This window comes from Stegodyphus dumicola, chromosome X2, assembly GCF_044657685.1.
Source record: "Stegodyphus dumicola isolate Sdum_Otavi_A_Nest chromosome X2, ASM4465768v1".
Classification (NCBI taxonomy): domain Eukaryota; kingdom Metazoa; phylum Arthropoda; class Arachnida; order Araneae; family Eresidae; genus Stegodyphus; species Stegodyphus dumicola.
Genome location: NC_140781.1, coordinates 181,239,717 through 181,266,930, shown reverse-complemented (window position 1 = coordinate 181,266,930; position 27,214 = coordinate 181,239,717). Strand labels below are relative to the sequence as shown.

Here is a 27,214-nt window from a genome sequence, read left to right as displayed (position 1 = left end):
GTGTCTTTCACTGTATTACTTTAGAGTAATTTGTGTTTATGAAGTTTGATTAGTAACAGTATTATTTGTGTATTAAATTAACTGTGCTAAATATAATAAGAGATATTAAAGATCCAGAGCATCCTATGACACTAGAAGAACTTGGAGTTGTAGATTTGCAAGATATTAAGGTATTGTTTTCATTGGTATCTTTTTGTTTTGCAATTATAAACATACATAATTTTATACATGCACTTGTTTAGTTATTAATTCTGTATTTGTAGCAGTCATAAAATCTAATATCATTATAAAGCAACATAAATCTGCCTAGCTTATTCAGCAGAATTTTGATCATTAATCTGTAAAATACGGTAGAACTCTTTCTGTGTCATTTTTAAAATCTGTATAAATATGGTAGTGAGAAACTACTTTTGTGATCACAGGTGCAAAGCCAGTATATGTGAGTGATAGAATCATTGGTTAATCCATATTTTAGAGTACCCCTTGGATTATTGCCAAGTTATTGTATCATTTATGTTAACCTGAATAGTTGAATATTATAGAAACCCTATTATGATGTAATTGGTTGTAATGCATCATCACGGTGATTTTAATTTCTCAGAGCTTATTTCTGCATTGGGTGTCGCATAGGAAGTACGTTGCTTATTTTGTGCTGTACACCATAAATGGCTGCTTGTGATAAGGATAATCTGAAGTTTCTGTACGATTTGGAATGAATGGGAAAAGAAGCATTAATTGACTGTTGTGTAAATGAAGGTTTACTCTGTAATCATTATCAGTGTCCTGCTAGTACGAAGGAAATGCATATGGTAAAACATAAAGATCTATCACATGGCTTTGAATGGTTTTGTCGCAAGAATTCAAATGCTCACTATATAAACTTTCCATTAGAAAGGGATCATGGTTTGAGGAGAGTCATTTGAGTATTATTGAGATTTTGATATTTACATGGATGTGGATGTATGAAGCTAATACTAAAATGATTAAGACTGAATTAAATTTGATTCTTATTTTTGTGAATTTATATGGTGACAGCAGTACACAGATTATAGTTCAGATAATTTTAGACGCCTTTTGGATGCTTTTAAGGAATTCTGTGTCGCACATATTGAAGGAACAGAAATTTTTAAATAAAGTAAGTCGATATTTCCCTTCTGTACTGCTTAGATTAAATAACATGTATTTCCATTTTTATGTTATTTCCTTATTTGATTTAAAATGCAGTTCATTGAAATTATATATTTTTGTTTTAATTGTGTTTTATTGCATTATGTTTTGGACACCATTTTCCTGGGGAGGGTGTTGGACGTAAACAGGAATGGCGCCAAAAAATTGCCAATTTTTGCCAAGAGGTACCCTGAAATATATTTTTACCGAATCATGACAGTAAAGTTTGTGATATAGTTTAGGGTTTTTGGTAAAAGTATAGTTTAGGGTACCCCTTGGCTAAACTTGGCGATTTTTGGCGGTACATGGATACCGATTTTGTGCAATTCTTTGACTCGTTATTTTGGCTTGCGAACTCGTTATTTTGGCTTTTTTGCGCTAAAAATCGCCGCTACACAAAGCCAAAATAACAAGACAAACAATTGCACAAACTCGGTATCCATTTACACATAGACTTATTTTCACTTTAAAAAAAATCCATGTACACGTCGACCTATTTTTTCACTTAAAAAAAAACCCAGAATTGCACAAACATGCATTGTGCACTCACTTTACTTTGTCCATGTACATATCGATATATTTTCACATAAAAAGTCAAAGGAGCACCAAATTCTACAATCTAGGCAAACAAAAAATGCATAATCTCAATAAAACACATTTTAAACCAAACAATAAAATAACATAAAAAAGGAGAAACATGTTATACATTTAAGCACTACCAAAAGCAAATATTCACTTACCATGATTTTCGAGTTCGCTTCGTACACCCAGAGCCACGTAAAAATCAAAATATCAATCATACTCAAATGACTTTTTTCAAACCAGGTACTCTTTCTGATCGAACACTTTGCATAGTGACCATCTGAACCTTTCTTCCTACAAACCCATTCAAATCCATCTAAATGGTTTTTACGTTCGACTAAACGCATATCCTTCATACATACAGGACACTTATAATGGCTACTAAGTAAACCTTCATTTACACACCAGTCAATTAAAGCTCTTTTCCCCTTTCGCTCCAAATCATACAGAAACTTCAAATTAATCTTACTACATTCGGCCATTCTACCGTCTAAACAATCAAATCAAAACACACCACAAAAACGCTTACAAAACATCCCATGATTCAAAATTTCCCAGAATCATGTACCCGATTAGGTCACAATAGAGTTTCCATAACATTCAACTACTGAGGCTACCATAAATGAAACAACAACTTGGCAATAAATCAAACAACAATTTCGCCATAATACAAGGGGTACCTTAAAGTCTACTCTACCCGGGTTTTTTTTTTTCTGATGTTTCATGTAGCTATGTTTAGTTTCCAATGCTAATTTGAAAAATTTTACAGTAAACTAATCTACCAATTTCATCTGTATATTTCTTTTCAGAGATTCAGTTCTTATTCTCTAGCATAATGGTTACTTATTTAAACAATTCTTTTTTAAGTTATGTGTATCATCATTTTGAAATCATGTATGTGTTGATTCTCTATTTGATCTTGAATTTTTGACGTAGCTTTGAATTCAATGAATTCAATTTGTGATCAGGTATTTGTACTGTCAACATACATCTTCTTACTCCAGTGATTGGTGTGTGGCATTAATTGTTAAATTTCAGATGTGTCTTACTGTTCTAATTTTTTTTTTTTTTTTTTTTAATTTTGTGAACTGCTAATTTTTAATATAACTTATACATACTGTGTAAAAGTGTTTACAGTATGTAAAAGTTATATTAAAAATCTATGGACATCATCTTTGACCATATAAGCCATATTATAATTGGTAGGGAGTGGATATATTATATAACTTTTGGCTTATTTTAATACCATAAAATTTGTCAAGTATTGAATTGATTACTTTCAAAATCAATTCTTAATTTTGTCCTTTAAGTAAAGATTAATTTCTAAAATTAGAAGTGCCAGAACCATATGAAAAGTCATGGGGCAAGGGAACAATTTTGTAGCTAATTAATAACAAAAATTAGATGAAATATAAAGAGACAAATAAAAAGTTAATAAATTAAGTTAAATTAATGACAAATATTTTATTAAATTAAAATATCCAACCTTATCTGAGTTTTCGCTGGAATTTCAGTTTCAGTCAGAAACTGAGAAATACCAGACTCGGGCTGCAGTGGACTTCATCTGAATGTAAGCCATGTCTATAAGTAACCAATAGCACTGTCATATTATTTTTTTTTTCTGATTTTTATTTAAATTTGATTATTTGTCTAACTTTCTGATTATCTGGAACATGCTGTTCTGTGTATTTTCCACGATTGCTTTGCCCATTTATGTAGTGGCAAAAGCCTTAAAATGGCCAGTGCCAACCCCAAAAACAATTCCCTAAAATTCAAATATTTTTCTTATAACAGGGTCATAGTCATCACCAAGCATAAAATATTGGTGGAAAATGTAGCCTAAAATATTAATGGCAACCCTTGCGGTGCATCCAAGATGCATTGTAGCTTGGAAATATAATTATGGTTATTTGAAAAGAATTCTTCATTATGGAACTTTCCTTTTCCCCTAAGATATTAATGCTAGATTCTTCATTATTTGACATTTGCCATATCAAAAAATCCATCTTGGTTCTTCTGCCAAAATATCTGTGAAAAATCTGTCTGGATCAAAATGGGTTGAATAAAAAAAATTTGGCACAGTCCACAGTGTAAGGTTGCTGTTTTTGATGTGCTTGTATACATTTAGACTTTTGCTGCATTAACCCCTTAACTGCTGTGGAAAACGTACAAGATTCATTTCCCAGTGCTATGGTTTTTCACACAGGCACACGTAGTTATGCGATGTATTAGGGGAAAAATAAGCGCAAGTTTTACTTTCTAAAACTGTTTACTTTCACAAAATAAAGAATAAAAGAAAAAAAAATGAATGCATAAAATTTAATGTTTTGAGTAAAAGTATAATAAAAATGATGTTTTTATAATAAAAAAGAGCCCTAAAATGGAGTTTCAATCAATTCATTTTTAGACCAGTAAAGTGTAATATCAAGTTTCAGTGTTATATCTTGTGAAATCGGTGTGCCTAAAAAAGCATATATTTCTTCTGAACTGGTTGAATGCCACGATTTTGTTCTTGATTTTTCGTTTGCAAGGTGTTAGTTCATGTACTTGTCTACAAAACGATTAGTTTCAGTAACAATATGAATCTTGAGCAGTTCATCAAAAAATAATTCAAAAAAGATAAATGCGTTTGGAACATCCGTTATATCTTTCTTTATTTCTGGAACCTACTACAAAAAGTAAATGAAAATGGAGGACACAGAATAATAAAAAAAAAAAGTTTTACTCAAACAACACCAGCCAACACCACGCAGTCATTACTTTCACCGCTTTAGACACACCCTTCTTTCCATACTTCTCTGAAATAGTATCCTCCTTCGCATACTTTGTCAAGGTTATTGTGGTGTTGCATTCCAAAGCTTTAAGAATAATTTTACGGGTAGCAGTGCAAAGCAAATGATAGTAGTTTGGAAGGGCGTATATATACGCTCGGAGCAGTTAACGCATCAGCTAAGCAAGGCGTGTATATACGCCCGTGGTAGTTAAGGTGTTAACAGAATTTACATTTCATTGTTGACCTCTGAGAGGCAGTAGGGATTTTTGGACTTCTACAGTTATTACTTTGTATTATTAACCAGCTGTTAACTAGAAGATATATGGCTAACAAAACTGGTAGCTTCACATTCATTTTTATGCCGTATATATTATAATTGTGTAGTCTGACAATCAAATTTAGATTTGAAAAATTTTCTAAAAGAGAAAACCATAGTAGTAAGAAATTACATCAAACGTACCATGTTATCTGATACCCAAGGTTTAGGTCATAGCAGACAACCAGTTTTTAAGATAAATTATTTCTCTATCAGTAACTAAAATGATACTGTTTATTCTCTGCATACTACTGTCAACATTAGAAGCAGAGCTTAAATTCAGCTAGTGCAGAGCTCTAATACTTATTTATTTTTTTGAAAATTATTGTAATTCCTGCCAGAGCTCTTAAGGAAATGAGCTTTGGTATTTAATTGCTGAAAATTTAATTTCAGTATTAACAATAAATTATGTATTTTATGTAATTTTATCTTTTAGTATTGGAAATTATTTATGAGCCTCCTAAGTAATCAGAAAATGCCTTGTTTTTTGTATGCTTTTATAGCTTCTGTGCTCTCTGTTTTTTAATAAGCTTCATAGCAAACATGTCCATCAGATTTTCTTTGTTGTATCTAATATCTTAATTGCATTATATTTGTAATATGTGATTATGTTATTTTTTTATTTTTTATTTTGAGTTAAAATCTACATACTTATTTCTAGTTGACCATGAAAGTTAACAGAGATCTTGTCAGTCATTCCAACTAAGTTTGCAGGAATAAATTTTTATTTAGTTAGATAAGCGGAAGATAAAAGTTACAGATACTACATTAAAAGAGACTTAAATAAATATGAGCTCAAATTTGTACCAGTCTTATGGCAGTTTGGAAGAAACAGATTGCTATTCATTTAACTAGAAAATCAGCAGTTGTACTGGTTTATTGAGGATTAATCATCTTTCCATAAAAACAAGTGCAGATTTAATAATGTGTTGTGATGTTTCATTCATCCATTTTAGCAGTAAATCACTCTGGTGAAAGTACCAACCTAAAATTGATTAAATTTAGACGTTTATTTCTTATAGGTTGAAGAAAATAATCACTGTTTTGTTGAATTCAAGCCGACAATTCCCCATTGTAGTATGGCGACACTGATTGGCTTAAGTATTAAAGTTCAGCTGCTAAGAATACTACCTGTACATTTTAAAGTAAAGTGTCTCCTTTTGAATACTGAATCTTTTAAAGTATATTAGTTTGTTAAACATGAAGTAAAAATTTTGATGTATATAGTTATTCTTTAATGATTTTTAATTTTTATTCTTGTACTCATTTTGAATTAATCACTTTTGTTGCTATTAACAATCAACTACAGTAGCAATCCAAACGAAATCCAAACTCGTTGGGACTTTGGCGATTCCGGATTTGGGATTTTTCCGGATATTAAATCATCAGTTTAAATCTAGTAAGATGGCATGTGGAAATTATAAAATTAAAAATATGAAATCTTGATTTTTGAAATAATGAAGTATTTTTGACCTAAAGGGTATCAAAATTTTTAAAAAAAAACTTAATATTTATTTGTTTACCTTATTAAACATTTCTTTCAGTGTAAGTTGTTTAAGTTGCTTTGTTTTTTGTGCTAATACTTTCTCTTTAATTCTGTAGACAGACATAATCTCTTGTTTAGTTACATAGTTGAAGTCCTGTAACTGCTGTTTGGAGAATTCCGACTAACTTGTCAATCGAAATTTTCTCGTTTTCAGTAACGTCTCTGGCACTTTCTTCACTATCGGTAGTGGTATTTTCTGGATCTAGAACCATACACTATAGATTTCGCTATTCATTAATTGACTGATGATTGAGAAGCCTTGTCATCACAATGAAAAACTTCTTTTATATCATCTTTATTTATTACCGCTTCTCCACATTTCTCTACAAAATCCATTAATTGGAAAATTTAATCTTTTTTTTTTTTTTTTTTTTTTTTTTTTTTTGCGATATCTGGGAAAAAAAAAAAAACTTTAAAATTCACGGCTATCATCATAAAATCTAGCTATCCTTCACTTTACGTATTTGGCTATGTATCATGAGCTTGGCAACTAACGACAAGTTGTTCTGTTAAATTTTATCTTGCTTCTATCGTGCACTGAGACAATTAAGTATGAATTGTTTAGTTATTTATTGTATTTATGTCTATTTCTAGCACATGCTTAAGGCTTATCAGAGCTCTGAATAAATAAAGTCCCACATATACTTAAGCCTTATTGAGGGCCGACGCTAGATATCTTACCGCCTGATGCAGTCTCTGTGGATCTTAAATTCTGCGACTCAGTGCGGCCATACGAGCTCTGGCGCTGGTTCTGGGTTTATGTGAATAACAAATCAGTTTTCCTTAATTCAGATAGCCCTAAATGTAATTTTTGGGTCTATGAGTATCCTCAACAAAATCTATTTTTAGCATATGGAAAGAAATTTTTGGTAAATTTTTCCTCGCCAATATTTTTTAGCACTTTTTAACTTAAATCTGTAATCGTCGCAAAACCATAAAAACGCTCATCATCAACATAAAAGTTTACCGTACTCCTTTATTATTCAATTACTAACGTAAAAAATTGTTTAGGCATTGCTACATGAGTCATTACTCAAGTTGTCACGTTTTGATAAACAATCGGTGATAAAGGAAAGCATATATACGCAGCAACGGAGCCAAATTACTCATGGTACAAATTTATGCTAAAATGATTGTTTCTTCAATAACAAGGTATTTTATTTTAGTGTCGAAGTGAAATTAAGAATCGGGACCCTCCAGATGTTATATTATGCAAAGAGGGGGGGACTCATATGTGCATGCATAAGGCCTAGGAGAAAAACTTTGTTGGCAGTTTTGCGGTCCGGATTTTAGATCATTCTGGATTTTGGACTTTGTACTGTATTAACAATTTATCAAATACATGAAAATATTTTTTATATTAATGACAAGTAAAAAATTGGTTATATTATTAAATCAAATAAATATTTAAATTTTCATTTCAGTGTGGGTGTACTATTGGATTTTTGAATTATGAGTAAATACTGCCTGATCTTACAAATGGTAACAAATACAGATGCAGTTTGCACATTTTTAGATGATTTTCAATGAATTTACAGAGATATTTTTACCCAAACGTTTTGTGTTTTAAATGCTCTTATTTGATAACCCTTATTCTTCACTATCTTTCTGCACCATAATTTCCAAGACAAAGCCTTTCGTAGTATTGGAAGAAGTATTTTATACCATTCTTCTTGAGCAGCTTTCCAAAGTCTAAGGAGTATTGTATGTCGACATTTGGACAATCCACTTTTTAAACGTCCAAAAGCACAAATATCTATGAGGTAATTGTCGGGTGATTTAGTGATATGATATGCATTTATTGTTTCACTTTTTCTAGGAAATGAATAGTGAATTTTGACGTGTGACTGCTTGATTTGTCTTGATGAAGTTTGATTTATTGATGGCACTGTGTGTAAAGAGAATTATTAAAAATTCATATTTGAAAATTGGGTATAAAATATGTTCCTGATAATATGTGTAGTTGATCTTAACAGATTTCTCCACTCTCTTTAATTTTTATTTGTCACATCAAAAACCAGCAACAATCATAAATCCCTTTGAAAAACTTGCTTTAGATTCTTTGGACCATTTTTAAAAGTTTTTCTCCTCTTTGATGATAATAAATGTATTTCTTTTCATTGTATTATTTAAATACATCTAAGATTAATCTGTTATGGCAATATTTTTCCATTTTTGTCCAGACAAATGTTTCTTATGAAAAATGCTGCACCGTGCTTTGCGTATGGTGATATGTGGGGTAGCAAGAAGAGGCACATTATATTTTTCTGCCCTTTTTACATTTAAATAGACATAAATTAGTTTGTTTCCAGTTGACATTAAGCATTTTAACGATTTTGCAATTCTCCTTTGACTTGGCAGGTTTTTCTTTTAACATTAAGGAGCTTTCTTACCTTTGCAATGTTCAAAACACTCTGTTTTTTTTTTTTTTCCCTTAGATATGTGTTTGGAACAATTTTTCTCCTTGAAGCCAAACTTTGACATTTTTTTTCTCTCTTGTGGACAGTATTACCTGTCATAGCATTATATATTGAAAAACCATGGCTTTTACAGCCTTTTATAATAACTAGATACAAATAATTTTCCTCTAAAAGAAACCAAACATAGCCTTCCATCCATTGCTTCTTTAAAAGCAACATTTTCCATGAAACAAAATTGTCAGGTAGCTGATGATAATTTATGCTTTCAAAAACATAGTTGCAGATTAAAAAAGTTCCAAGCAGATTTTTTTTTACAGCAAAGCAAAATCGTCTAAAAAATGTGCAAACAGCCTTTGTAGCAGCAAATGATGATTGCTTGCAAAAATTAACACAGATCCACATTCAACATTAGTTACAGTTAAGATTGCCTATATAATGGATAGTTTTGAGTGTAATGAAATAAAATAAAGCTAATAATCATATTTTTATTACTGCAGCTATGCAAAATCTTTAAAAATTACATGAAAATTATAGAATAATCATAGAGCTCTGCCAGTGCTGATTAGAAGTGTTTGCTTGTTTATTTATTTGACTTTGAGCTAACATTCTCTTGTTAGTATTTCAAAATGTTAATAGTGCAAATATTTCCTGATATTAATAACAACATGAGCTTAAATGAAGTAAATTAATTTTGTTTATGATTATTATGATTCTTTATTTCGTTTAATTAATGTCTTTTAACTTTTGTCTCTGGTAGGTTGATGTTTGTATTGCTCCAGGTACACATGTATCTTTTAATGCAAGTAAGATAATTTTCTTTCAGAAATACAGTTATGTAAAAATATTTATGTTTGTGCAAAAATTCTGAAATTGTTAATCAAATAACTTATTTCTTTAACATGTATTCTGAACAACCATCACTTTATGCATTTTTAACAACTTGAATTTCAGGCAAAGAGCTCTTAAATGTCTGTAATCTAGTTTGTCTGAAGTAATACTTTAGAAGTACAATACAACTTGCTTATAATGAGCTCTGATTTAACAAGAACTCAGAATAATGACGAAATTGAAAATACTTGGTTGGTACAATGGCAAGTCTATAGGATCATAACTCTGTTTTAACAAGCAAACCTCGATTGTGGTGAGCAATATTTTTGTGGTTCGTAAAATTTGTATTGACCTCCACCTCTCAGCCCAGCTAATCCTTCCTTGCTAATTTCTTTAACATTCTTAAATTAACCGAAAGTTAGTGATGAATCGTAAATCCTGCGACACACAAGGGTGGCCATTTTTATCCCAGGGAGTGTTTGGGATTGAAATTTTGCCACCAAGTTCGACAAGTGTTATCCAGCCTATAGACCAAGGGATCATCAGAAGTTTTAAATCAAACTTGATTTTTGATGCTTCTCACTGGAAGAGAAAAAAACAGATCAACCTCAAATGTAAACGTACTCGAAGCAATGCGGGTATGGAACAATGCATGGGAAAACATTACATCAACATGCATTTGCAACTGTTTACATACACTGGTGTGCAAAAATTAAGGACGAAGTCGAAAAATTACCATATTAGCTGAACGAAGAGGCAGAGCGGACAGAAAGACCAATCAGGAGATTAAGTAAGGTGATGTACGGTAGCACATGTGCAGATATGCAGGTAGATGTAATGGGAGAGTGTCTGAGTAGTATAAAGCATGTCGGCGTAAGATCAGTATTTCTGGCAAAGAGATTGCACGCCATATAGCAGTTAAAATCACACCGAGTTGCTGCCTAAGCGAGAAATGGCGAATAATCAATCTGTTAGACGACATCTGGATGCTTTTACCCGAGGTCGAATCATTGGGAAGTTGGAGGAAGACCGCAGTGTGACAAGTGTGGCTGCAGAGTTTGGAATTGCTCACAGCATCGTTTCACGACTTTGGAGACAATTTCAAACTACAGGAATAGCTATCCGGGGGTTTAGTACTGGTCGTCCACGAGGAACCACACCCTCAGATGACTGGTATATTGCCTTACAGGCCAGAAGAAACAGGCGGCAGATAGCAGGAGAAATCGCTAGACACACGACACAGGCGACTGGACGACCGATATCGCGTTTTACCGTGGCCAGAAGACTGCACGGTGGTGGTCTGTTTGCACGACGCCCTGTATGGTGTGTACCTCTAACGCCTGCCCATCGGAGAAGGCGTTCTCTGTGGTGCCGGGAACACCGGAATTGGGGAGACAATGAATGGGGACGAGTACTCTTTACAGATGAGAGCAGATTCAGTCTGAGTAGCGATTCTCGTAGCATACTCATCTGGAGAGAGCGGGGAAGCCGCAATCATCCCTCGAACATCATTGAAAGGGACAGGTATGGAGGTGACGGTGTTCTCGTTTGGAGAGGCATCATGCTTGGTAGTCGTACAGACCTTCACATCTTCGACGCAGATTCAGTCAACGGGACCCGTTATTGTAACGAGATTCTTCTTCCATATGTGCGTCTTTTTAGAGGCGCTATGGGTCCACAGTTCCTTTTCATGGACAACAATGCACCATGTCATCGCACAGTAGCTGCCGAACAGCTCTTAGAAAGTGAGGATATTGAACGTATGGATTGGCCGGCACGATCTCCGGATCTCAATCCCATCGAGCATGTATGGAATTTTCTAGGCAGACGCTTGGCAGCTCGTACCTTACCAGTAAAGATTCCGGAGCTTCGATTGGCGCAGTAAGACGAATGGGCAGCAATGCCTCAACAACTCATTGTCACCCTCATTCTCAGCATGGGCAGACGCTGTGAAACCTGTCTAGCAGTCAGGGGAGATCATATCCCCTATTAAAGACCGGATGTTTCTTGCTGGACACCCATCACAGGTATGTTTCGGCCTTCTGTCGCATTGCGCTCCATGCTACTTTTTCAATAAAGTAGCATCGGCAGGATTACTCAGACACTATCTTCTTCTTTTTATCCCTCTGATTTCTCTTTTAGTAAGTGTTGTTTACATTACTCATATCCTTACGTATTGGGGATCTTACGGTATTAAATGTGTTGATTTGGAAAGCTTTTGTACAAAGTTATATTGAAAAAACCGTCTCAAACACTGCACACCAGTGTAAATCTGGAGTGAACATTACTCAAGAGGGGCAAATCAATGTGTAAAGAAGTAAACATCTTGAAAAATCTGGAAATGAGTTGTGAAGAATTTAAAAATTATATATATATTGATGCCAATATTATCACTTCCATGATACCTGCTCTTGAGGATATTGTAGCTAAGATTCAAGCTAAAGCAGATGAAAAAAATAATTAAAGGAAAGATTATAATGATGAATGTGAAGAACTTCAAGCTAAACCATCCCCAACATACTCGATGGCTTTTGAGTGCACAGAAAAATTTTTAATTCTTTCCAAAGCTAGGGCTGCAAATTATGTTTTCTGGGCTCTGAGTTTTCTCCAAAGAGCAGTAACACAAGAGACAATAAAGCTGTTCAAAGCAAATCAACCAACTTTTGTATGATGCAGAAATAAAAAATAATAAATTATATGTAATATTAACTATGTGCATAGGAATTTTTGTGATGTTTTCACAAACCCATTTTTTACAAGCATTTGGTTATAACAAACAGGTATTGTGGTCCTTTCATGCTCGTTATAAGTAAGTTCAACTGTAATAATTTTTGTAGTATTTCCGAAATAGTGTTTCAGATTACATGTGCAACATGCTACAAACCTGTCTTGGCAACCACCTCCGATAATGGCAGTAATAATTCAGAAGTCAAACAACAATGGCAGTAATGCTGATAACATAATAAAAAATGACACTTATAACAAACAGATATTGTGGTCCTTTCATACTTGTTATAAGTAAGTTCAACTGTAATAATTTTTGTAGTATTTCCCAAATAGTGTTTCAGATTACATGTGCAACAAAGCCTGTCATGGCAACCACCTCCGATAATGGCAGTAATGCTGATAACGTAATAAAAAATGACACTGAACATTACCCAAATCTACACCTACATTACAAACTAAAATTGTTTCAATGATCGCTGTTTCACTGTATGTTCCATTCTGTGTATAAGTCGACTGAGAGTTCAATCCCAGGTGAACAGTCTGGTGGCATAATTTGTTTTTGTGGTTTCTACATGTGTAACATTTATATGAACCAGTCGTCCTTTGAAAGAAAGGAATCCCCCCTTTTCGGCAGATAGCCCTCATGTGTTTTGCCATATTCAACTAACCTAATCTAATAATTCTTTATGCTTTGAAATATATCACACTTTATTCTGTATTAATTTATTAGTATTTTCGGAATACTAATTGAAAGAAAACAAAGTTTAACTTAAACCCTGTCTGAGGCAATATGTTTTTTGTCAGTGTTACAACTTTTCCGTATGAACTTTGTCTTCTCAAAGCAGTCGTGCTTGCTCAAGGCAGGGCTGCGGCTCACACTATTGCACATTGTTTGGCCCACTTGAGATACTGAGTTAGACATGCCTAATCTAGAATATTTTTTTGAAGAAACAATAACCTATTAAATAAAAATGAATAAATAAAATAGGAATTACAGTAAGTTGGCTGAGACAATTTTTCTGTCAGATTCTAGCTTCTTGCAAAATTTAAAGCATATTTGACAACTTCCATGAATTTTTCATAAGTTTTAAGGGTATTACTTTAGTTTTAAAATTGTATGCACAAAATTATCTTTTACAATCTTTGCATATTTTTGTAAGGGCACTAAAAAATTTGGTCACTTTGGCAGTTTTTCACCAGATTTGTATTTAAAGAACATGACTAATGACAGAAACTCAGGTTACCATTTAAACTTGCTCTCTCTGTTGTGGAAAAAACAATCATTTTCCCTTTTTGCCAAGTTATTGTGCATTGCCAAGTTTGACGATTAATCAAATTTTGACAACTTAAAGATCAATTTGTCTACCAAATCAAAGTTTATCAGATTGATCAATTTTAAGATCAAAGTGATAAACTTTGATTTGTGAATTTGTGACCATTATTTTAACAGACATGAGAATGTTTTTACAGTGTCATAAAAATAATAGCATATCAAACTTTTGTTTTTTAGAATATTAGTATTTTATTTCCATCTGTTGTACTTTAAAATGTCTTCATCTTTCATTTTAATAATTTTTGAATATCTTGATTCTGAAATTTAACCAAAATAATAAATATCGTAAAGAAGAATTGTTGAGTTTCTTTTTTAGCAAAAATTCCTTATACTTTTTACCAAAATTTTTCAAAAAATCTGATTTTTATTTTAATGAATTGTCTCATATTTTATTGGCTAAAAAGCAGTAAAAGCCTATGACAAAGTGAAAAATATAATAATTAAGACAGAATAAACATGTTTTGCAGTAAACATGTGAAAAGTTTCCCATGTTTGGAAAAATTGGGAGGGGGGAGTTGTGAAAACAAAGGTATCTGAATTATCTATGATACATGCTTATTATCAAGGTTCTCATTATTTAAACATCACCAAAAGCCCTGTTGTTAACAAACTGTACCAAAGTTGCAACATTACTCATGACAAGTGGACTTATGATTGAGCTTAGGATTTTATTTTAAAAATATTTAAACTCTGTGCGCTACACATACTATACATACATTCTACTAATTCCTTAAAAATTACGAGTTACAGAAAATAGCAAAAAAAAAAAAAAAAGATATGGATTTAACTTAAACAGGGCAAGCAGTGGCATACACAGAGGAGGGACATTAACACCCTTCCCCACAATTTGTTATTGTATTACAAATTGATAAAAACTAAAGGTGTCAGTATTTTGCTAACTGTCTTATTGAAAGAGGTCCTTTTGAGTTGCTTTATCCTCTAGTTTTTCTCTTTTTGAAAGAGACTACATGTGTCTATGTAGTTAATTTTTATCCCCATTATTCACTCTATAGTGGTTGAGCATGTATTGTAGGGGTCAAACTAGTGAATGTTGGAACACAGTATTGTAATGTGGGTGAAGAAATTGCTATTGACATTTTTCATCATCTGAGAGTACACCACTGAGGCTTTTTGTTCATGTGTTTTGTGTTAGGATGATGGTATTGCTGATTTTGAAGAGTAAACAATTGTAGTTCAGCAAATTTTGACTGTTATCTTTCCAACCAAGCACCCTGTAGGAACGGGCCCGTTTGCCCTGCAGGTCCCATTCAGTTATATTATGGTAAGAAAAATGTAGATGTTTCTTGTGAGTTATGATTTAATTTTAAGTTCGTGAATTATGCCTCCTCAGAATAAGAGTTTTAAATTATCAAACCAGAAAATTTAAAGACTCATATTCTACAGAATTCCCATACATTAAAGCATCAAAAGTTGTTTTAAATAATGCATTTTTGGATCACAATAAAGACTTTTTAGTTGTGCTTAGCATAAAAGGTGACTGTAAATGGCATACATTTTCTCAAAGGCACAGAGTGCTATAAATTTTTGTCTTTGACTCAAATCAATGTGTCAAAAGTAAATTAAATTATTGTATCAAAAGAAATATCAAATTTTTCATAAAAGATTATGAAATGGATGTAATAAAACCTGAATTCTATTTCATACGATTTTTAATTGAATACACCTTCCCAGTTTTGTGAATTCTAATTTCTTCTGTGATTGTGATGTAAAAATGTGCTTCCTTAACCCTCTGACTGCTCAATTAGTGGACCAAAATAGCGGTTCCCACCCCTCATATTTTAAATCTACGTATAGGAGAATTGAAAAATGCACATTTTCTTTCTAGAAGATATTTTTTATATAATTTTTATCACAAGAAAATGATAATTATGAGATCATTATTGCCAGAAAATCCAATTTCAGATGTTATCACAAAAAAAAATCTTTTTTTTAAATAAATTTCAGTGGAATTACATTTAATTTCTATTTACTGCATAATATAAAAAAAGTAAAATGTATAAAATTGAAGAAAATATAAAGAGCTGAGGGAAAAATACCTTAAAAATGCAGTTTAGTATGATACAGTTCAGACTTCAGTCTTTGCACCAGATTCAATAAATCTAATTAATAATCAGTCTGATTATTAATCTAATCAATAATTTAATTAAATAATCAAGATAATCGCTGAACGTTTTCTATCAGCCATTTCTGTAAGAAAAAAGCGGCAAAAAGTGAAGTTTGAGCGCTAATACCACGTGCCTTCAAATGTCACAACTTAGTGGACAGCTAACGATACCTGTTGGCCAAAAAGTAAACTAAACACCTAATACTGTATATAATTTATTTCAATGGTTAAACAGGGAAAAAAACATAATGCGCTCTTCAATAAAGGAAGAAAAACATATGCCCGCGGAAATCGCAGGATGAGCAAATTTTGCTACATCTGAGTTGTCCGTGGAAATCGCGGGATGATCAGCCAGAGGGTTAATATATTACAAGATTTAGTGATATTTCTGCTTGGGTAATGAAAATTCTAATTAAATATGCATATAATTTACAAGAAGAATTTTTTATTTTTCAGTTTTTTTTATATATTTGAATTTAAAATTAAATGTAATTAAATGAATTATATTTAATGGTTAATTGAAAAATATGCCTTACAGGTACATTTTCAAAGTTGTAAAAATCTCTTTCATATGTTGATTACTGACAAGTTTTGTTGTAGGTTGAATTTTATGACCTAGGGCCTTACTGTAGTAAGTTAGGAAAATACTAATGACACAACATGAAATAAAATTAAATTTTAAATTCACAGATAAACATAAGAATTAAATATGTAGAAGAAAGAGAATCCATTTTACCTTTTATCCTGAACAAACATATTGAGTGTAGGGAAGAATGTAATGTTTAAAGAAATTAACTGGGAAATGAGTTTTTCCACCCCTGTGTTAAGCTTTGAATAGTTGAACAACAAATGTTCAACTTTTTGCCGTCCCCTGCAGCTATAGAAACACAAGTCCATATGTCACCGAAATCTCTTCAGATATGAATGAAATTACCATGCCATTAGCACCTTTGTTTAGAAATTTAGTATTTTCAAAATTGCAAAAAATATTATTGAGTCTGTAAGGAATAGAACCAAAGAAAATTTAGTTAGAGAGGCAGTAAAAGAATTTTTCTAGAATTTATTCCTCTAGAGAATTGTTTTGATCCAATTTTGTTTCTTCAAGAAGGACTTGGGCATTGTCACTGTGATATTAACTTAAAGATTGTAGCTTGTTTTGCCAATCATTCAGCACTTTCATTTCGTAGATTGCCAAACAAACATGAGAGAAGATGCCAGCAACACCTTTATTATAAAAATCTTCAAGAATAACATAACAAGTGTCAGTTAGTTTATTCCAGGAGAAGGTTACGTTTAGGATTGCTGGCATATGTTTGGCACCAGTTAGCAAAGAGTTTAAAGTACAGTTTCTGTTTTCATACAGTTCAGTAACAAAATAGCTCTTGGTGCAGTTTTAATAATGGATTTAAATATATCCTAAATTTATTAATGAGAGAACATGAGTAAAACAAATGATAACGACTTTCCTTCTTGAAAACAAATTCTAAGGTTTATTTCTAAAATTTTTTACTATTGCCACTTGAGGGAAAAGAAAATCACAACGTGAAAAGTTACACAGATTGCATTTCAGTGTTGCAAAAGATGTTGCCATTCACCCCCTTTCCAACAATAATGTTATACCTCATAGTCTTTCAGATATGCAGGAAATAAAACTTTTCAACTTAGTGACATTTTGAACTTGTTTTTATGGTTAAGTTAAACCCTAGATTGTGTTTAATAATAATGCATTTGCTATGTTTTTGTTTTATTCTTAAAAAAGTATTGCAAAATTAAAAGTTGTTGCATAGAACATTTCTGTAATTTCTTCAATACTGTTTACTGAGAAGTCCATAATTTTTTCCCATTGGTGGTCCTTAAAAGTGTTTAGAAGTCATTAATTTCCATCTAAAGAAGTATGAGAAAATCATGCTACTACTTGAAAGGGAATTTTGGGACAAAGCTGTAATGACAGCCACCTATCCACAAAACAGATTGCCATCAAGATTACTTGGGAAAATGCTGTATAATCAGAGTTTTTGGCAGTACAGCTTATTGTGTAGTTCCAAAGCAGAAAAGGAATTATTGTTAGATGCTGTGATTGTACTAAAGGATATAGAATTTATTTTCTAGATGCAAACAACATTGTCATCTAAGGAAGGTGATATTTGTTGAAAATAAAAATGTAGTAATGCCTTATCAAATAAATAATCAGAATGTAGAAATACAGTGGATTTTTAAGGAAAATGAATTGACAGAATCATGTTCAGATGCAACAAGAGAAGGAGGAAATGCATTCAAAACTGAAGAAACTTGCCAGTTACCAAGCAGATCCCAAATACTGACTAAAGAAATCCCTCCAGACAAATTCCCATACATGGCAAAGAATGAAGAAAGAAATTAAAATTCCTAAAAACTGGCAAGAACTGCAAACTTTTCCGAAAAAAAAATGAGCTGTGGTTAAATCCGTCAAAAATGAAATAGAATCACTAAGAAATATAATTTGGGAACTAGTGTATCTGCCAGAAGGGAAGAAAGCAATTGGAACTAAATGGACATTTCAGGGTATGAGGTCAGAAATAGTAACTTAAGCATATTGCCAAAAATTTGGGCATGACTGCAATGAAATATTTGTGCCAGTCTTGAAATACATTATATAATAAGAAAAATTTTTGCAATAGCAGCTCAGAAGAACATTCATGTAAACCATTTTATTGTCAAAACAACTCTTCAATCTGAAGAGCTGAAGGAAGAAATATATATGAAGAAACTAAAAGCTTATGTTTCACCAAAAGAAAACAGTCTAAATTGAACAAAAGCATGTATGGACTAAAACAAGGAACTCAGAAACTGGGCTGAGTGTAGTTGAAATTCTATGCAGCAAAGGATATATCCAAAGAAGGGCTGACTCCCCCACTCATGCCCTTTCATTTTGAACATGGAAAATACAACTTATATAATCATGTACATTGATGATGACATGTTAATCATGAGTGACAAGCATGAATGAATTCAAGAAGTTGCATGAATAATCAAACAATTGTTTGATGTTCAAAATCTTGGGAAAATATATACATATTTAGGAACTGAAACAGAAAAGGATGGAAGCTTTAAACTTCATCAAGCTAATAAGATTAGAAGTATAATCAATAAATTTGACATGGAATCTGAAAAGACTTCATCAAGATAAGATTAGAAGTATTACCAATAAATTTGACGTAGAATCTGAAAAGAAATTAAGCTACTTTCCCATGAGTATGAATTTTGTCATTAAACAAAAACAAACAAGAGAACAGTTTTTCCAATAACCAGAAATACAGGGAAGCAGTAGAGTGTTTGTATGTTTAGGAGCAGTACCAGGACCTGGTATAGCAAATTCTATTAGAATATTTAGCAAGAAAGTGGAAAATCCTTCGACATCAGACTGAGATCGCAGGATTAAAGTCATGTGATATTTAAGAGCTACAGTCAGTTACAAATTACATTTGAAATCAAGTGATGATCCAGTCAAAGTATACAGCAATGCTGATTGGGCTGCAGGCAACTGTGGCAATAAATCCACATCGGGGGTACATATTTCTAATAGAAGACAGTATATAATTATGGATAAGCAAGATACAGAACTGTGTTGCCATATCTTTCACATGCTAAATGTGTTGCTCTAACCTTAACTTTGCAAGAGCTGTAATGGATAACTACTGAAAAATTTAGGTTTTTTTCAACAGTAATGTAACATTATATTCAAGAACAATGTCTCATGTATAAATCCAGAAAAAAAGGGAGCAATTATTCTGCATACATCAGCGTAAAATATCACTATTTGTATGATTCACAAAACCAAGGAACCTAAAACCCTGTATACAAACAGAAGTGATGTATGCAGACAGGTTTATAAAACCTTTGCCTAGACCTGAACTGGGCTTTTTATTGAAAAGAAATGGTTTTGTTCCAGATAACAGTTTATCGAGTTGGAGACTGCATAAATGCTGGTTGAAGTAAAATTGCAGAGGCTGCATATCTATTGTTACCTTCACCTCCATTAATTGAAATAAAGACTTGACCTTGCAAAAACTATCTCATACATACATAGCTTGTAATGCTGCTGTGAATGGAGATGATATTGCTACCCGCTGTGTATAAATATCCTTCTACGTGAAAATTCTGTTTTTCATGTTTCACATTTGGATTATCTTTTAAAGAGGCAAGGAACTTTGATCTTATTACATTATCTGCTTATTATCCATAAACTACATTATGATGATAAACCTAATATATTACACATTCCTTCAACATATTACTTGGTCAACTGTGATTAGATACATGATACATGATAATCCTTATGTCTACACCCCATATGAACATTATTTAGCTACTTGCACAAACACACAAGTAAAAAAAGTCCTGATCAGGACTTCTCAGAACCCTGTTTGATTAAAAGGGGGAATCCTGATAAGACACCCACCTTTTGTTGTGACTAGATATTCTATTTGCTGAATACATAGTATATTTACCTTATATACCAAGCAAAAAATAATTATTTAATGTATCTAATATTTTGAGAAGAAAGAATTTAGATCTTCATAGCAAGTTTTAATATGCATTATAATATAAACGGTATTAATTTCCATATATTTACTTAACATGCAGATAATGTTATTTTTTTCTGTTCCACATCTATGCACATTTACAAAAATAACACTTCTAAGTTCTAATTATTTTGAGTCTGAAATATTTGTAATGAATCTAATAAATAAAAACTATTTAGTATGGATCTTAATATCTTTTGAAAAATAAAGCTAAGTAGCTTTGCCTATGTCTTTATCTGATATCTTTAACTGTGTATTTCCATTGTGAAAGTCTTTAGGACATGAAAAAAGGAGTTACTGAAAACTGGGAAATACTAACAGTTTTCTTCAAAATAATGCACTTGATTTGTTCATTAGGTAAGGCCTGTTCTGAAACTTTTGTTGGTGTTTTCTTCAATGCTACATTGTATTGAGGTCTTGTTTGTTATAGGTGGCTGAATTGTATATTTGCTGCCTGCTTAAAATGAAAGCAAATGGCTCATTGACCTTAGCCACTTCCATGAAAGGTTACTCACATTTAGTTGCAAGCTGAAAAAAAATTCTGTACAAGGCTCTCATTTTGTGATCTGCTATTTGAGTATATTCATTCATATCTTAGTGCTTCTTTGGTACTATGCAAAATTATAAACCTCTGTTTTGAGTTAACTTGAATGATTAAAAAAGAAGAACACACTTAAAAGAAAAATTCTGGTAATTGAAGAATGCTTTTTTAGACATGTCATAGGTCTTTCTTCTCCTGATAGCATAACTTCACTGATTTTTTTACCTATTATTGCATTGAAAGTGTTTATTAGTTTTTGCTTCTGTGTTTAACAAGTATTATAAACAAGAACTAGTTTATGCAGTGTAATGTATATTTTTCATTTCTTATTAGAAATTAGTGTTAATATGTAGGAGTTAATAATAAGTATGGTATACTGATAATTTTAAAATGAATTAATTTTTTACAGTTAATAAACAGCTTGCTGATAAAGAAAGAATAGCTGCAGCCCTTGAAAACTGCCATCTTTTAGAAGTCATCAATAGCTGTCTTTTGCTGCCAGAGCCACAAACAATTCCAGACTTTGTAGAGAATGCTTTGAAAAACAAGCAAGATACAGATGTTTCAAATATAAGATATATTCAACATTCTAGGCAACATATTGAAAGTTTTCGTCGATGGCATGACATATTGAACAAGGATTCACAAAAATCAAAGTGTTTTAATCTTTCAGGAAAAGATATTTTATTATGAAAATTGTTATGCTCTGTATGGTAGTTCTTTGAAATAAAAGCTGATCTGTGTAATTATCACCATTTGGGCTAATTAGTATAATTATATAAGAATGCTGTGAATATCAAACTGAGAATAAATCTTAAAGTGAAAATGTATACTATAGGTTGTTCTGTAAAGTGTAGTTAAAAAAAACAAGTATATTTGTATTTTATAACCATGAGTATTTTTTAATTCTTGCAAATCTAGTATGGTAAAATTTACTATATTTCCATTGCTAACAATAGAAGAAAAATGTACAGGAAATTACAAATGTCTTTAAATGTGAGTGATATACTTACACTTTGATAACGTATTTAAAAGTAAACAATTTTTACTTTGATTTCCAAAGATAGTCATCTAGTCATTTATTTCTATTGCTTTGAAGGTTTTTCAAAGATTATTATATTTTTTCAGTGGGAAAAAATATGCAGTTTGTATTGTCTCAATGGGAAAGAAAAGATTCTTTTGCACTGAACATTGGAAGCTGTGCAATGTTTGATTCTTAATAAGTCCCATGGATAGCACGTGGTATTTTCCACAATCACTTACCTACATGTTTGAAGTAAAAGAATAATTTTGCAGCCTACTACTAATATGATTAAAAATTTTTATGTCACACCTTAAATAGTGTAAAAGGATTATCTGAAAAATAGTTTTTTTTAATGATTTTGAAATCTAAGACTTGGGCATAACTTTTCAAACATTGCATTTTGGGAAATTCTAAAATGTACTACGTACATTTCTAATTTGTGTATCTATTGCAATTTTCAGCATAAAATTGAATGTGGTAACTCATTCTGAGATTATGAAGAAAAGACTATGATATCTTATTCTGAAATCAAATTATCAAAATCAGCACTAAAATATTTAGATTATAAATTACCTGACTCAGTTTTATTTTTCTTTAAATTTGGAAGTGTGATATCATATAGCATCTGTATGCAAAGAGTACACAATTAAGAAATGCATATTTCGAAAGAATATCTCTATTAAGAGAGTTGGCCAGCATTTTATAATTTTTATGTACTGGTTTTATATCTTTACGATGACGTGGATGATGTTTATATAATTTTTTTAGTACTGTGATTTTAAGTAGTCTCCACAGTATGTTAATTCAAAATAAACAAATTCTAAATGTTGCTTGTGTTATTTTATTTCATTTATGCTACTTTTAATTCTGTATTTTTTAGTGAATTTTCAAATAGAGGTAAATTTATAAGTGCAGGATGTTTCACAATCAATGGAACAATGAAGTTCCTCCAAAAAATTACTCATATTGATTGTCAAATTCTACATAGAAACATGGCATTCCATTTTGAATTTTTCAGGTGACTTACTCTCATTTAATGCTTTGTTAAAAATGAGAAGTAGGGATATTCAGCATAAGACTGTAACTGAGTGTCATGTCTTTGCAATAAAGGACTTTTAGTCCAATGACAGTGTGTTATTTGACCTAGTTGTTGAACTTCATTCTGAGTATTTGTGAATATTGCTTCACAACTTTCAATTAAAAAGAATTGTAATTTTAAAGAAAATATTTAATTGTGCTAATTTGCTTGCTAAATCCGTTCTTCCCCACCCCCCAAAAAAATTTTTGAGTTATAAACTACAAAATTTTTGACATCATCTTAAAGTAGATGTATTACCTGCAAAAAACTATAATTTTTTATTAAAAGTTTCGTCAGATATATGTGAATTTATGAATTGGCATGTTTTGAAATTTGGTATATTTGTTATAAGGGATAACACTTCATTAAAATTGTTTGAAAGAACAAATGATACACCTTTTATTCTGCTCATGCACAGTGAAAGGGAAAATGAAAATTGGTTACCATAAATTAAGAATTCCGCAAGTGAATTATTCTTGGTGCAAACTGAAGAAAATGCATCCAGACAAATTTTTAAATTTCTCAAGTTTCTCCCCACCTTTTACAAATTTTAATATTAAAGTATAATCTGAGGCGTAGAATCGAAATATGAAAAAAAATTGGTTATTTCAGAAAAGTCTGAGTTTATGTCAAAATATTTATGTTAGAACAATGCTATATATAAATCTAATATATGCTTTAAGTCACGCTTGAGACATGGAAAACGTAAGTTATATTTTGTGATCGGCCCAGTAGAACTGGAGTTTTTTTTTTTTTTTTTTTTTGGCAAAGTGTATATATTTGCTGGTTCTAATTTTTTTAAATATACATAATGCAGTTACAAAATGTTTACAAAATTGCCTTCTCTTTTAGTTCTCGTTAACTGTTAATAATATTCACATCATACAAGAGTAATTTAATTGAGATTACAATTTAATTTTTATCAACAAATAATTTTACAACACACAAAAAAATAATAATTTTATAGCATACAACTTTACTACATGCAGGATTTCTAACGCTTCTACACAAATACAAGGACTTTATTGTGTTTTGAATATAAGTTTATTCAGAATTAAGAATGGAGTGAAGTTTTATCCAAAGATGTTACTACAGCTGCAACAAGACCAGCACCTTTACCACTTCCATCCTCAGCAAGAATTAGTTGAAACTGAAACAAAATGTATTTAATTTAATAAATTATTTATATGCACTGTTAAAACTATAACAGCATGTATTATGAAAAGAAGGAGGAAAATACAAATAAGAGTATGTAGAAAATATAGAACTATGCATGTGTAAATATGTGTGCAAAGTATATAATTACTTGTGCCTAGTTTATAACAGTAAATGGAAAATGTTTGCAAAGTACATTTTTCATTAAACATTGAAAGCATTATTAATGACTTGGTGTAGACCCCCAAAGTAGTGAAACTAGCTCATACTTTTTAAAACAAGAATAAGGTTTGAAAAATTTTTGGTTTTTGTCTATTTCTAGTAATTATGACCTTTAGTTCTTATTGGGATTCTATTAAAGTTCTTGGCTGCAATAATTTTATTATGGAAAATGAAATTTATACTTATTGTCATGTATGAGGTGTGACACAAAAAAATCGAGACTAAGTGTTATAGCTTGAAAAAAGAGTGGAGTTGCATTGTGATGGAAAAAAATGTCTAGTGTAAAAACCGAACAGAGAATCAACATCAAGTTTCTTGTGAAACTTAAGAAATCAGCCGCGGAAACATTTCAAATGTTAACTGTGGCTTATGGAGATGAAACTTTGTCTCGTGCACGTGTGTTTGAATGGCATAAGCGGTTTTCAGGGAAAAGGGACAAAACATGCATGTCAAAATCAAAATTGAAGGCAATATTAATTGTCTTCTATGACATTAATGGAATTGTAATGATTGAGTGGGTTCCAAGTAGTTAGACTGTTTATCAACACTGCTACACCGATGTACTAAAAAGACTTCGTGAAAAAATTAGGGAAGAAAAGGCCATAGTTGTGGAGTGATGAATGGCTGTTGCACCAGAACAATGCTCCTGCTCACATGGCTCTATCTTCTAAGCAGTTTCTGACCAGCAAAAACACTACTGTTATGGGGCATCGTCTGTATTCACCTGATTTGGCTCCATGCGGCTTTTTCTTTTCTTTTCTTTTTTCCCTAAAGGGAAGCCCTTTTACCTCAGTTGAAGAGGTTCAGGCAAAAACGGAGAATCTCTTGAAGCACCTTCCAAAAATCTGATTCCATAGCAATTACCAGCAATTGCAGAAGTGTGTGAATGTCATGGAGAACTGATTCTTTAAGTACAATGATTTGTTGGACCAGGCTCATTTTCTTAGTGTCACACCTCGTATATAGCTAGACCTGGGCTGAAACCTGAGACTCTAAAGGCTGATGGGGTATCAGTTATTTGCTGTATGGTAGAATGTGCTGGCTGCATGGAGTTTTTTTCTTTGTGAGATGTAAATATGAGATAGTGTTTCTTCAAACCCATCCTCAAGCCTTTGGATACATTTATTGGATATTAGATTGTGCACATAAGACATTCCAAAAGGTTTAAATATATTTTATGAATCTTATGCTGATTCTTGATACCCTAGCACCTCTAATAATCATTGTTTGGCATGTTATTTTAACCCAGATGAGTAAGAAATTTAGAACCAAATTCACGAAGAAGCGAAATTCAAAAGCAGTAAAACCCAAAATTCCCTATAAATATGTAAAAAAATCTCAACCAATTGTCATCAAACGAGAAGAATTACTGTAAACTACAGATGTTTGTGTGTTTATTAACATGCATAAAGAATGCATGATTGATAAAGTTCATAAAAAGCGAGAAAAACAGATAATCTTTCCATTTTTGCAAATCCAAAATAGTTAGCAATTCAAAAAAAAAAAATTGTTAACTCAAAAAGACTCATTGATTTATATAAGTGTGAGAGACGTATAGATTTTCAAACTGATAGCAGTTGATATTGTAAATTTTTAGATTTTTAATTTTTTCAGCTATTTGCAAGTTTTTAGTAATCCAACAGTAGTTTTTATCAGTATTGGTTTTATCAAAAACTATTTTATATTACTGGACACTCAAAGTTCATGGATTTATTTTTGTATATTTTTATTTCATTTTTGGAATTTTTCTGCATAGAAGAGGAGTTCAAAATTTTCGGATGAATTATTACAATTAAATAATTTAGAATGGTTCATCAGATAATTTTAGATGAACAGAAACGGTTTTCAAAGGGGGGGAGGGGTTCAATTGAGTCTCATTTATATTTTATAATTTCGTATTTCACATCCGTAGTTTATTCTTGTGGTTTGGTGACAATTGGTTTAAATTTTTTACATATTTATAGGGAATTTTGGATTTTACTGGTTTTGAATTTCATTTCCTTCATGTCTTTGTGAATGAAAATAGTTCTAAATTTCTTACCCTTAGTGTATAATTGATTAATTTTTTTGGCAGCTAGTAGAAGCCATCTGAAAATAATTTGCATTATACACTCCTCAAAAGTGAAATTGCAACACCAAGAAAGAATGCGCGTAGCGTCATCCAAATTGCAGGAGCGAGAGTTGTGAGGTGGGTATGCAAATGATAAAAGTTGCGCACGCATTGGATCACGTGGTACGCATATGCGAGCTATAAAGTTAGCCGCTTTCCTTTCCCTTAAACAGCATCTGAGGGTTTACCGAGCATTGAAGACGTTAGAAGAAGCATAGAAAATGCCTCTGAGACGTCTGATGGTATATCAGTTAACGGTCGGGGAACAAGACCGTGTTATTGAACTCCATGAAATTGGTTTGTCGCCGCGTACAATAGCCACTCGTGTTAGACACAACGTGAATATCATCCAACGTTGTTACACGATGGATTCCAGGAAGGTGTACGTGCTCATCGAAGAAGAAGTGGTGCGCACAGGTGCAAGTCAGAGAGCACAAACCGGCGCGTATTCGGCGGTAAACAATTTTTTTTTTTTTTTTTTTTTTGCTTATTACGTGCTCCCCCCCCTTGGGCACTACACGGAAAGGGAGGGATCCCTTCATAATTCTTCAGACACCACATCTCCAAAACGGACACTTGCATCTGCGGCCAAGAAGGAGCATCCTACAAAAATAACTGAAGCTTTCCAGCGCTACATTATCAGCACTAAGCCAACAATAGCACAAATTTGCAAAACCATCGACGCTTTAACGTCCATGGGCCAAG

At 32.0% G+C, this 27,214-nt stretch overlaps 2 protein-coding genes across 4 annotated transcripts in view; one reads left to right on the top strand and one right to left on the bottom strand.

The window, feature by feature from the left end:
* galla-2 (MIP18 family protein galla-2) overlaps window positions 1–22,773 on the top strand; it is a 37,298-nt gene extending 14,525 nt beyond the window's left edge. The window contains exons 2-5 of one of the 2 annotated variants that reach the window (XM_085808786.1): window positions 95–170; window positions 5,861–5,983; window positions 9,562–9,607; window positions 21,330–22,773. In XM_085808786.1, the coding sequence (XP_085664912.1) occupies window positions 95–170; window positions 5,861–5,983; window positions 9,562–9,607; window positions 21,330–21,613 (529 nt within the window). In that variant the 3' untranslated portion in view covers window positions 21,614–22,773. The remainder of the gene's footprint in view (window positions 1–94; window positions 171–5,860; window positions 5,984–9,561; window positions 9,608–21,329) is intronic. The other variant, XM_085808787.1, reaches the window with a different exon arrangement.
* A 1,143-nt stretch (window positions 22,774–23,916) lies between these two features.
* The window catches only part of LOC118187063 (hexokinase-2-like), a 111,341-nt gene continuing 108,043 nt past the window's right edge, over window positions 23,917–27,214 (bottom strand). For both annotated transcript variants that reach the window (XM_085808784.1, XM_085808783.1), the window contains exon 12: window positions 23,917–24,172. In XM_085808784.1, the coding sequence (XP_085664910.1) occupies window positions 24,077–24,172 (96 nt within the window). In that variant the 3' untranslated portion in view covers window positions 23,917–24,076. The remainder of the gene's footprint in view (window positions 24,173–27,214) is intronic.